Here is a 13752-nt window from a genome sequence, read left to right as displayed (position 1 = left end):
CAAAGACTATTAACAATGAATCTTACAAAAAGAAGGCTGTGGGATGATTGGAACGCAATCTATGAATATTTTCAGGAGAAACAAAAACTTGGTATTAAAGGGCCCTTCAGTCAATCAGATTGATTGTGTGACTGGAACCAAAACAAAACAAATCTAGATTTAATGTAAGGTAAAGGGTTTTTTAACAAGATAATTAAGTGTTGAAACAAATGCCAGTGCTTACGGGGAGTTCTCTGTTGCTAGGTGTTTTTAAATCACAACTGTGTAGTTTTCTCAAAAAGATACTGGACATCATACATTGTTGCTGAACATGAGATGCTGCTGAATATGAAATGCTGCTGCTGTGTGTAATGGCAAGCGAACAAAAAAAAGGGCCATCACAGATGTTCTTTCCAACCTGAAAACTTTTATATAATCACACTCCTGTAAGAAGGTACTTGCATCTGCAGGCATCTGGAAAATTGTGGAAAATTTCAGTGGACCTTAGAAAAGAGAGCTAGGAATGTTCTAGCCTGTGCCTGCTTAGCATCCCTGATAGTTGGGGAAGAGATCTCTTTACATACAAATGAAGTTTGGGGAGGGGTAGTGGGTTTTCTGGCTTTTTTGCGGGCCACTTAAAGCACTTTCTGAAGTCACAGATGTGGCAGCATCTTCAGGCATTCAAAACAATTTAAGGGTCTGTGGGTCAGTTTCCTGTCAGAGTAACTGAAAGTTCATAGCTGGTTGGATAGAGCAGCTTTAAAATACTGATTTAGGGCAAGATAGTTTTTCAATTACCTTAGGTCACACAATCAATTGAAAAAATAAGTCCCTGAGTCTTTGTTCTTGAGTGTCCTAATACTGCATTCAACTTCATGTGAAAAGCTAATGAAAAGATTCCTCCTATTTCATTTTTCACAGGGGAAATGGTTACTTTAAAAATGAAGATCTTAAAATATATATTAAAATATAGCGAAAACAAAAACTGAGAAATACAAATTCATGATTAATGCTGGAGATATGCAAGCAGAAAAACAGAGTTTTCCTCTTTGTTAAAGAATAGTGAATTGAAACTGTCTAGAAATGGCTGCTTAGCACAACTTATATAAAACTTGCTTAGCATGAGTGGCTAGATTTGCTGAAGCCTTAGGCCAAGCATGGGAAAAGTAACGAATCTTTACTTAGTTTAATAAAAAATAGTGCCTCAGAGCTCGTTCAGGCTGGGAAGATAGGGGAGCCACACACAGTCTGCGCACCTGTGTCACCGACTCCGAGAGGGAAGACGCCAAAACAATGGGGAAAAATAAGACCTTGGGAGACAACCGCCAGACCCAACAAAAACAGAGGTACAACCGTCATCAGAGACTGCAAAAAACAAGAATAAGGAGAAAAACAGCTTGCCTCAGAATGACGATGAGACCCAATGAGGAGCAGGAGACCCCAGACCAAAAAATTATTATTGGTCTAACTATCGCGTGAGGGGTGGGAAATGTAAGTCGAAAAGACTATAATTACCCAGAATTTGTTTATGTTAGGGTCCCTCTTCGGAGGCACCCAGCTCGAGCTGTAATGAAGGCACACGCGTGATTAAAATTATCTGATTTGTTTTGATTTGACTCTGAACTTTTCTGTGGGAACCTAGGGTTGAGCCCTGTTATGGTGGCCGACAGGCCTAACTTCCATAACACTCTTAATGGCTTCAGTGTTGTTTTATTCAGACACAACTTTTTACATGAAATTCTAATTACCTGGGTAAGAAAAATATGCCATCAGATGAGTATGAAGCAATCTTGAGTGATCAAAGACGGGAGAGTTCTGCACTGGTGTCCTCCTTTGAAAAATCTAGTAGTTATTGATCAGGAAAAAAGATGGAATTTACACAGAAAAAGAGTGACTCAGAAGCTTTCAATACTCACTTTTCATGGCTTCTGAAAAATAGTCCAAAATATTTTTAAAATAAATGGCATTACTTAAGTGTTCATCTTAAAAGTCTTACCGTCTTTAATTAAAAGCAAGATGACATGTGTGTATAATTACAAAAGAGACTTTTTTCATGTGTATTAGGCAATGGTATATTAGATTATTTTAAACTAGCAGGATTATCTGATATAAAAAGAGATTACATGAAAAGCCATGGGTCTTGTGATTATAGGTGGTCTTTGTTTAGGGGCTGAAAAGTAGTCCGCCTTGCAACAAGTACTTGCAAAACATGAATGTAAAAGATGTGCAGAGTCCCTACTTTGGGCCTGGTTCCTTGTACAAACTACCATTTTAAGTGCTAAGTACAGTGTGGTAGCTTCACTGCCAGCCCCAGTAACTGGAGGTACCACAGCAACCCAATAAGAAGGCAGCTATTTTATATTGAAGGGTTTTTTAATATAGTTGATGGTAACTTTGTTTTATTGAGTCAGAAGTTTCAAAATCTGGTGAATAATCCACACCACACTACCTTTAATGAAGATAAGGGAGTATTCCATACTTGAGCAATTCTCCTGTTCTCAGATGCTATTTGAGATTGGCTTTGATCAATCAAATTGTCATTTTTTTTCTATACCATCATTCCAACCAGTAAAATATAACTTTACAGTGAGAGTATAAAAATGGTCCTTTCATGTTTATCTAGTGCACTCAATCTTTAAATCCATTTCTGTAGTTTATTGTTTGTTTTAAAATTGGCAGATTAGTACAGCCTGTATGCAGGGAAAGCTGGTGAAACAGATATCTTCATGTGTTTTTCATGTCACGCTGTTTTTCAGTAGAGCTGTAGTTTGAAATTGAGATTTAAACCATAGATTCTGGACATAAAAGAAAGTGTAGAATTTGAGCAATAAAGAACCCGTAGATTGCAATATTATGAACTTCTGCCTAGTATGTGTGTGGGGGGGTTGTTTTTGGTTTTGGGCGGGGGGGGGGGGGGGGTTAGAAAATGCCAGCCACAAAAAATGCCTGTATAAAACAACCAATAGCCAAATTGAATAAAATTATGTTTTCCTAGAGTGGAATTCAGTTGAACAGTATCAAATCTTCATAGTTGCATAGTTTCAGATTTGCAAATTGCAGGCTTGCATGTTACATATCACGGCCTGCAGATTCTCTGAGCTGTAATAGGGAAGCACTTTGACCTAAAGCAGCAAGGTCTCTTTCATTACATCCTTGTCAGTTTTCCACTTGCGTAAATCTGATACAGAAGAACGTTTCTCTGTAAGAAAACTTATTTCGCTGTATAACTTTCAGAGAGCAAGACAGCAATCATTATAAAATGTAATTTACATATTTGTCATTAAAATAAATATTTTACTATGCATGGCAATAATTTTATTACCTTTTGCTAATTTCAGATGAATGGGTGTTTCCTGAAATTGTCAGTGACACTTTTCATTTGGATAAGAGTGGGCAGTTTGCAGCTATTCAAGATTCAGCCTGCCATAATTTGACCTCATCGCAGAATGCTGCTGCTGAACATCAAGGCAATCAAACAAGTGATGACCAAGTAAATCATGAAGAGATTTTCACATTTTCATCAAGACCTCGGTCAGCTCGTCGTGGAAAGTCTCCAAATATGTCACCAGAAGGTTGCATTTTCCCTTTGGATTTGAAGCAAGACAGTAACCAAGCCCAAAGGGAAACCCAAATTGAAGATAACTTTCAAGGAACTGACAGCAGTGAAGAGGTAGGCCACTTTGTACATGTAATTCTTGATAAAGTAGCCTTCATCCTAAAACTCTTAGGATGAGATTCTGTCTTCAAGCCAGACAGAGAGAATAAATCATCTTTTCCCCATATACCTACGGGCAGATTTGTCTTTGTCAAGTTACCATGTCTAGCTGGATACAGGGGTGAAAATGCAGGTATTCCCTCTGTAACAGGTAGACAAAAGAAACCTACTACTCTATCAGCCCCTGCGCCACGAGGGTGAGTGATTATAGTGCATCCTTACAACAGAAAAGATTGTAGAAAAGCCTGCATCCTAGTCTTGAGCAAGTGAGAAGTATGTCTGATATACACAGTTGAGCAAGAGTGCAGTAAATAAAGGCTTTATTCTGCCTTTTAAAACTGTAAGCAGGGACTGTTTTGCTCACCAGCATTGTCAAAGTGAATTAAGAAAATTCAGCTGTTTAATGTTACTTGATGATCGATATTTCTGCTTTACATCTTGTCTGAACTGTGTGTCATCACAGACTTTTTCTTTTGCAATGTGGAAATCTTTCAACAATAATGAAGGAAAAGAAATGATTTTTTTTAAGAAAAATATCAGTTGATACTATATGAAAATGTAGCAAATTGTCAAATCACTGAATAGTTGCATTGAGTCGTTAAAATAACTGATAAGAGTTTCCACCTGTATTAACATTCTGGTGTTTTTCATATTTAATTAAAAAAACTGTTCCTTATCATTCTAATCTGTTTCTCAGAGCTGAGGAATGAAGTACAACTGAGTTACATGATAACAAGACAGATTAAACTTAACAGGAATACTGTTCTGTTCTGAGAAACCATATTGCTGATGCTAATTATATCAAATAGAAATTGTCTTTTTTTATGGTTGTGGATTTTTCCTTGTTTACAGGGAGAGGAGGGAGACACTTAAATCTATAGGGTTTCATCATTTCAAACATGGTTCCAGAATTTCTGTGTTAAATTAATTATAGTCAGGCTAATAAATCATGAACAGTGCTGTATGTGATTTGGTTCTGAAGATTTAGAACTCTTCAGATTTCAAGTAATTTTTGTCAGTTATGCTCATGAAAAGTCAGAGGGGTTATTCCTGATGCTAGGATAAGGAAAATATTTCTTTAACAGAAGAACTAGGGAAGCTTTCCAGCACTGTCCCTTTCTCAGTTATAATGCTTTCCAATATGTTGGGGTTTTTTGTTTGGTTTTTTTTTTTGTATTTAAGTCCATTGTAAAGATGGGTCTCCAAAACGGTGTAAACAATGGCAAACCAGAATTTCAGAACAGGCACGATTGTTAACCGGTGGAGCCTGCCCTATCAGAACCAATTTTAATTATTGTGTAAACTAAAGACTTTCCTTTGGTCATGTGCCAGCAGTACTCTAGAGAACAGCCTTTGATTCTCTCGTTATCTTTTGACAAAAACTGCATTAATCATCATCAGCATTGCAGCTGGAAATGCATTACACTTATAAAACTAAAAGATAATTACAGTAAATAAATCTACAACATGCTAACAAATTATCAGAGCTTTTAGCTCAGTCTAACTGCTACATTAGTAGTTCATAGTTAAGGTTTTCTTTTGTGCGGAAGAAGTCACTGAACTAACAAATTGTTTAGCAGTCATATTTTGCCCATATTCATCTTCTTTCTTGTACAGATGTATTCTGTGTTGCTTTGTGAAGTCAACTTTGCACTGATATTCTGGATATTCATTCAATATTCAAATAATTCTCTACTTTGTACTACTAAAAAAACCTAGAAAACAGTTTTATATGAGGCATTGAAAATAAAGGAAAGAGGATTCTGGGAAAGCCATGGGAGCTAAACATAAGACTGCTGACTTCACTGTATCTCTTTTAGCACAGTCGAAGATATCTTTGCAAAATCACCAAAATTCTTTAGCCCAGCCGTAACACATTCCCCCAGTTTGTTTAACTTGCATCATAAAATATCTACTTGCTTAAATCATACTAACTTTTGCAGTCTGATTTAAAACTGTGTTAATCTTACTGACTGAAATAAATTACATTGTTACAGGTTTTCACTCTATTGTTATTTCTCATGGTCCTTGATTTTATTACAGCATTCTTTGAAATGTGCATGCATTATGTTGAGATATAACACTCTTGAAACTATATCAAACAAGACAGAACTCAACCTACAACTAAAATAATTGCATATGAGCATAAATTGCCTTTCTTCTGGGAAAATATAAGTGAAACTTTCAGTTCTTTATGAAAAACAATTTTGCCTGTCTTTGCAGTCTATGTATCTAAGTCAAAAGTGCCAGAAATTCTGTTTGTTTTTTCTTAAGTCACTGCATCGTGAATTCTAAAATTACAGTTAAAGGGATCACATCCCAGTTTCATCCCAGACTGATTTTTAAGTTAGTGGAGCTGCAAAGCAGCATTGTGTACTCTTTGACTAAAGCTGTGGAAAAGCAATATTTTCTATGAAGAAATACTTATGTTTTGTAAAATACATGAAACAGGCCATTGCGCTTCACAATAAATTTCACGTAAGTGGACATTGACTCCCTTTACGTTGCATGTACTGAAAGCCATAAGATATGCACAGTAATTATGCTAGAATTATATCTTTTATGTAACTTTTTTCTTCTGGAGAGGAAATATTTCAGCTTGCTGAAAGCAGCAATTATTTACAAATTCCCTTCAGTGGTGACCAATTAGTCACTGAAATGGTTAAATGCTGTTATTCAATTATCGGCATCAGATGATCAGTAAAGGATAAAATTACTTCTTCTCTTGGAATCATTTACCATCAAATAACTTATTTTATAATTATACAAATGTCCACACTTCCAGCCCAAACTTCTGTAAGAGACTTAATCTAATTAAACTTGTCATGTCAGCATTTACAGATTCAGCCAAACGCAGAGCAAAGGCAAGAACTCTTCCTGGTTGCAGGAGCCATGTGACTGTCACCAGTGTGACTGCAGTGTCACACAGCGCTATCAAAAAAAAAAAAATGCTGTTTTAAGAGGCACATTCATCTGCAAAGACTTTAGTGAGGAAACTGAGAAATTTTCTGTCCTTAAATAATTCAAAGAGTAAAGGAATAAAATTAAAGAAGATAATGTATCATTACAAAGACTGATAGGCAATTTCACTCTGATACCTCAGTATTAGAGCTCTGCCTACGGAGGGACTATATCCCATCTGCTCTGAGTAGGTGGCCCTTTAGAGTCGTTGGAATCATCTTAAAATTATACCCCAGCAAGAGTAATCAGTTTTGGATATCCAGAAATTATTGTCCAGCTGTCCATGTGCATGTTCTTACAAGGAATGCAGTACAGAGGCAATGTAGTGAAATGCTAATTCCTCAGGGAAGTCATTCTCATCTTCTGTATACCTGTGCTGTGCTACAGTTAATCAAGGAAACTTTAATGATGTTTTTGGCACCATTTCCTAATTGACTATTTAACAAACAATTTATTCTAGAACCTAAATATTTTTGACTAAAGGGACATGGAAAGGTGGGCAAGATTTAAGTTGCAGATAAATCAAAGTTATGTTTTTTTCCCCCCAATGCATGAAAATAATGCGGTGTTTTCTTTAATAATCTTCCACTTTAAATTAACCTAATTTAGAATGGATTTCCAGCAAAGATTTTAAGATAACTCTATGGCAAATGAAAATACTGGAAAAAGAAAGAAGTATGTGTTTGTGTTTCAAGGAAATTACTATGTAGGGATATAAGAAAAATATTTATAACTTTCCAAAATGTGTATCATTTCAGTGGTAACAGAAATCAGATGAACTAAAACAACACAAAGTGTTCATGAATTTGATGACATTTCATGTATCTGTAAATTTCTTGTTCTGCCTAAAATGTACAACAAAAATAAGTATTGTAGAAATGGCTGTATCAGTGTACCTTTGTAGAAAACATAATATAAATTCATTGCTCCCTTGTTTTTTGCAAACCATTAGCAGTCAGTCATATCTTAAATATTCAACCTTGCTTGCTCATTCTTATATATATACATATATATATATAATCAAAGTATTAGAAAATGCATTAGATCCATGAAACAGTGCTGCAATATTTCATAAATTAAAATTAGATAATTTATTCAAGTAATTACATTCAGTCAGTTTACTGTTAGAATCAAAAATATGCTTTACTAAGTTTTATATTCATTCTTAATTTCCTTGAAAATACCTAAGACTTAAGCACGTGCTTAGGTGCATGCTGAATGGAGACTTATAATCCGGTCTGTAGGAAAAAAAGAAGATATATTTCAGTTTTATTTAAATAACTTACATTATTGTTATTTGGTTTTCTCACATCTTTTAGGATGAATCAAGAAGACTTCTGAAGGCTACATAACATGTCTTCTTTTTTTTTTTTTTTTATTTTACTCATCTTCCCATGTTGCTAAGCTTATTTAACTCATCCTCAATGTAACCTGCACTTCTTATACTTCCAAAAAAGATGCTACAGGATAAAATAAGAAAATAGTCTTCTGTATAGATGGGTAAATTGAGCCTTTTTGAAATTTATAGACTAAGAAGATGAAAGTAATCGTCCCACCAAAATATCTCCAAATGTGTTCCCTGCTTCTGGTATTTGCATCAGCACTTTTGAGGTCTTTTTACAGGTCACCTACTAGTCAGTTTATGAAATGTCGTGTGTATAGCGTAACACAAAATAAAAAGTAAAACTTTGTATCTTGAGAACCCTCTAATATAAAAATATTAAAGAGCAGTAACTGACAGCTGTACTTTTCTCTTTCAAGTAACTGTACCCATTTTACCTGCTTATCTTACAAAGAAGCTTCCACGAATTAATTTAGGGTATAAGTGTTTTAGTTATAATGTATTTTTGCTTTATGTTAACAGAAAAACTATATATGTTAATAGGAGACAGACTTAATTGTATAATTAAGAAATATATGCGGTTCTTATTCTTTCATCTTTAAAATTGTTAGGTATCAAAAAAAAACAAAACAAAATTAAATTACTGTAAAGAATATCTTGTATGAAAATGCATGGTATGATACTACCGTGACTTTTGGTAAGATTGCAATATAATGGAGGGATTATTTTCTTAAATATGCATTTCATTTTCAGTAGTCCAGTCCCGGACTCACTGAAGTCAGTAACAAACTCGCCTCATTTTCATTTGCAGTGGGATTGTACCTTGCCTATGAGAGGCATATTGAAGATGATATTTCAGTGTCTTTGTGAAGCTTTTAGTATATACTGTCTGGTGTGGTAGCATACGACAGAGAAGCGATTATTATTAGATGAAGATGAGGCTTCTCATCCTTTCTTCCATGAGAATAATGACATGGAGGCAAACAGTAGCTTTTACTTCCCTTTTATTTTTCTTTCCATGTGTTTGGACTTGCTGTTTGATGTTGAGATGAATTATAAGTGAGCATAAGGAACTTGATTCATGGGATGTTTTGTAAAGACATAATTAGGAGCATAAATATAAAGCTAATAAAATAATTTCCAAAATTCTGAAATGATATTCCAGTAACATCCAGAGGTGTGTAAAGTGGTCTCAACAGGAATTTTCTTCATGTTTGAGTTCAAGATGCTATGGGAAAGTATGGAATACTAGTAATTCAGTAGAAAGACACCACTGTCATGGACTTTTTCCTTTTTGTTGTGCAGTTGTTATAAATTTTATTTAAATGATGTTTATCATCATTTATCATCACAGGTTAGAGAGATTTCCAGCATTCTAAACTGGGACAAGAATGTGGGCCTGTGTTTTGAAATGTGCAATCACTTCTCCTCTCCCTCCCTCTGGTTCCTTACTGAAGTAGTAGAAATATTTTTATGGTATACTCGGGTTTGTTGCCAGGAAGAGCAGATGGTTCTCAGAATCTTTGCAGATTTAGAATGAAGCTGTAGAAATTAAAGAGCCATTTTGAAACCTTAAGGTTAAGTGTTTTATATAAAACAGTATTGTGTGATGATGAGAGGAAATTGTTGTTGCTTTGTTTCCTAAATTTAGGGTGACAACAGTGAATTCATCCAGGGTACTGAATACCTTGAGACCAGCCACAGCAGGCAAGGAACATCTGATTCAGCAGTTTTTAAAGAGATCCCATTAAAGAGAATGCCATGGAGAAATGAATACTGGAAGAATAAGGGAGACAGCAAACACAACCTCAAGGAAACCATGTTGTCAAAACCACAGTGTTCTGCTATGAAAAAAACAGATTCTGCTACCTCTCAGAGAAGCTTAATGCCTACCCCTTGTCTTTCTCCTACTGGAAGTAAATCAGAGTTCTTTAGAGTAATTCCAAATGCATCTGAAAAACCTGAAAGATCTGAAGGAGTGTTTGGTCAATTAAAAACATCAGTCAATAGAAAGTCTATGAAGAAAATCTCAAGAGAAAATTCGTGTATGACAACGGAGGCTTGTGTAAGTGATTTTACTTTGAAATTAAATGATTTGATTGTATAAATAGAGGAGCTATATTAAATAACCCATTTGCAAGAAGTCAGAAATAATAGAGATACATTCCACATTTATCATAACAGTATTTACCAAGCTCAGTCTCCTGAAAGTTTGGTTTCATAGCTTTTTGTTGCACATAAAGTAGTACTTTAGATAAAAAAAGAAATCACAGAGGTGCATAGATAAATGTAGGTGTTATCGAGCAACTCGCATTTGAGAAATATGTGAGTTGGAAATGCATATGTAGTTTTGGGCTGAAAGGCTACAGATGAAAATTGACAGACTTTCAATAACTATTAAAGAGGGACCATAGAAAAATCATTAGTCTATGTACTTCATAGTCTGTCTGCTGCAGTCCTGAAAAATAATAAATTATATGACTGAAGGCTAGCAATAAGGTTGTGACATTGGCTGAATTGCCAGGCTACTCTAGGAACTGTTACAGTCACCAGTGTTGTTTTATCCCTGGCTTTTTTCTTCCTGTGCTACCTTTATGGAAACAGAGTACTTCTAAGAACAAATTAGTCTGATGCTAATTATGTTCTTACAGATTTCTTATTAGTTAATTTTTGTTTCTAAGCTTGTGTTAAATGCTGTGCTTTGAATCAGGAATTAGATCTTAATAATCAAGTGTATTCTGTAAATAGCAAATGAAGTATGTTACTGTTCCACATTTCAGTTATGGAATTCTTTTGTGCTTAGAATTACTGCATATCTGTATCTTTTAACATCTGATCTCTTTACTAAATGTGTTACGAGTGGATTAGATTTCATCCTGAGCAACTGAGTGGAACAAGCCAAATTTGTTCCCAAGACTTCAGAGATTGTTCTTCAGACTTCGGCTAATACTGTATGAGAGTCAGCGTCCGGCTCAGCAGTGGTCAGTCGTAGAGGGCTAGAGAAAAGTGCAAGGACAGAGCAGGCATCCAGTGATACCCTACCAGCACTGTTCTGCCAGCTTCCTACCAGCAGTACAGCTTAGCACCTTCTTCAATGAAAGGTGTTGGTTTTGTGTTGAGTAACTGTTGGTGATTTTTTTTTCCCTGTGTATTTGTATAGTTGCTTGCTGTATCCATATAGCCTTCATCTTGTGGCAGTTAGTTTCACAGTTTTAACTGCTGCTTGTGGGAAAGAATATCTGTCTCCTTTTATGCTTTGAACACATCATCTCATTCTTGTGTTTGTTATAGGAAACAATGAATAATAATTTTTTTTTTTCTTACCGGTGCTACTTACTATTTTATAGCTGTATATCATATTCCCCTTCAAGTGCCTCTTCTGCAGGTCAAGGAGTTCTATTGTATTTACTCCCAGTTTTGCTTGTTTGTGACTTTTTTTTTAATTGCCTTTTTTTCCCAAGGCTGTTGAATCATGGTCACTAAAGCAGAGTGCTTTTTTTCTGATTGTAGTATCTTGAACCAGGTACTGCACACTGCTGGGAACCAAAAGAATAAGTGCTTCTCTTTCTGTGGCTCTATAAAGTAGTTATTTATGCTTTGGAAAAAATTAATTATGGTAATAGGCTGCAGCATGGCATTCTCCTAGTTTACATGTAGGAAATTGAAGTCTCCCATCATTATTGTGTTTTTTGTCCTTGCAGCTTGTCTGATCTTTAGGATACTGCAGTCACCGTTCTAATAAGGGGATTTTGCTGTTGTTCAATTGTTGGAATTTTAGTCCATGGTGATTCTGTTCTTGTTGATAAAGTTAATTTTATTTATCTGATTTGACCGCATCCATGGAAGGGGAAGCAGGAGTGACTACTTCCGTGGGACAAGGCTGCTGCTGCTGTGGCAGGATCACCTTATGAAGACCATGATGGTAATGCCTACTTTTGGCTGCTCTGGCTGCTGAGAGTGGACCACACTGCTGCTACTTGTGGATGTAGAAAACTGGGCCTTGAACACTAGGAAGAGCAATCCAGACTGGGCATCAGATTAGTGTCTAGGAAAGCACATGTTCAGCTCTTCTCAATATCTATGGTAGGGAAACCTGCTTATTGCCATGCCACTGATACTTCAGTGTTTTTTGTGAAACGGTCTCTTTAGTATTAGTGAGGGGATTGTTTTAAGGTATCTTGTAATCCAGTTAGTCAGACTGTGAATCAGCCTCTTGATTGAGGGTTCTCCTTGAAATCTCTTCCAATAGTCTACGAGTAGCTGAGTGGATTTTGCAAAGGGCTTGCTCTTTTTCTGATAAAAACAGACTATCTTTTCATGAAGGGTGTGGACACAAGTTTCCTTTGGGAAGGAAGGGGAGCAGGGTAAAACAAGGGGAATGAAATACAGTAACATAAGTGGAAATATGAAGTGGTGCTGAGACCTTATGGTGAGTTTGTAAACTTCAGGATAGGAGTGGCCATCCAAGCACCGAGTATACTTGCTGTCCTGCAGGGTGATATTGCTGGAGTTAATAGAGTACTAATCACCATTTAGGAAGTGGAGAATATTAGCAATAGAAGTCAAAGACATCAGTGAAAAAAACAATGGCTGATAACCTTAAAGAGAATATAAAGAACAAGAATAACAAAAGCAGAGAAAGTCCTACAAATAGCATATGTTCTATAAATTTATTTTCAAGAAAAGACATTAGAATTGCCACTTGTGATGTAGAAAATGTGGAACTATGCAATGCATGTGCTTTTTGGATTTAGAAGATACTTGTTTCTGTTTTTTTTAGTGGTATGAGAATACTTTATATTCCCCAGTCAGTACTAACATTCTGAGTCTCTGTTTCTAAGATATGTTACGGTTCTAAGTGGTTCTAAGATACGTTTATCTGTCTGTCAACATACATATAATAAAATTGTCTGTTTTAAGTTTTACATTCACTTCCCCTCTTAATTTTATCTGTAGGACTCTTTTTTTTTTCATAGTTGTGGGATTAGACTTTCTGGATGCCAGTAACTACTCACATTTTTATGATGAAATGTATTCCTCCCTTGTTTCCTGATTATTTTCAGCTTTGGGAAATTGTTCCACTTAAAATTCAAGTATGTTTATTAGTAATCATAACTATAATCTATTTGTCCATAACAAAATGGAATGTTGATTGCTTTCGTGAAAGATGTTATGAGTGTTTGAAGCAGTGATCAACTTCTCTTTATCCTTTAGAATGTAACTAAATGTAGACTACCCACATGGTTTGCAATTAGTTTTGCATTAGAAAGTCCTCTTTTGTCATACTTAGGAACCAAAGTACCTTATTACTTTGGCTTCAGTCCTATCAAGCCTGATAACAAGCCATCTTTGTTATTGCCCTGTTTCCTTTACAGCTACTGATTGCCCATGCAGTCTGCATGTATGGCACACTCGCACAGGGCTCATTTATGCCAGCTGGTCTCCCTGTTGCTCTGCAGTTTCTCCTAGAGCTTAGGAAGTGCACAGTGTCTGTCAGCAGCAGGTATAGCTCTTACAAGGACATCTATTTGTGCTAATACTTATAGGAAAAACGGCTGGTCTAATGCAAGCTGCAGTGAAGTGACGGGCTGTTTAGTTATATTCCAGCTATGTGTGAGCAGTTACCCCTTGACACTGTAACGCCAACAGTTTGGTGTGGTTTGCCATGTATTGTGCTCAAGTTTGCTGAAGCCATTTGAGATGATATTTTATAATGTCTTCTCTGAAAACTGCAGATTTTTTCTCCACGAGATGC

General features: G+C 35.8%; 1 protein-coding gene across 6 annotated transcripts in view; it reads left to right on the top strand.

Annotated features, from left to right (window-relative positions):
- The window catches only part of CFAP20DC (CFAP20 domain containing), a 108117-nt gene that overhangs the window by 49566 nt on the left and 44799 nt on the right, over nt 1-13752 (top strand). For all 6 annotated transcript variants that reach the window (XR_010391283.1, XR_010391284.1, XM_064519095.1 and 3 more), the window contains 2 exons: nt 3318-3649; nt 9649-10062. Coding sequence is in view for 4 of the 6 variants with exons in the window: in XM_064519095.1 (XP_064375165.1) it covers nt 3318-3649; nt 9649-10062 (746 nt within the window). In the remaining 2 variants the exon portion in view is untranslated. The remainder of the gene's footprint in view (nt 1-3317; nt 3650-9648; nt 10063-13752) is intronic.

The sequence above is a fragment of the Dromaius novaehollandiae genome, chromosome 12, assembly GCF_036370855.1.
Source record: "Dromaius novaehollandiae isolate bDroNov1 chromosome 12, bDroNov1.hap1, whole genome shotgun sequence".
Classification (NCBI taxonomy): domain Eukaryota; kingdom Metazoa; phylum Chordata; class Aves; order Casuariiformes; family Dromaiidae; genus Dromaius; species Dromaius novaehollandiae.
The sequence above is the reverse complement of the archived record's forward strand: the minus strand, read 5'-3'. Positions and strand labels throughout refer to the sequence as shown.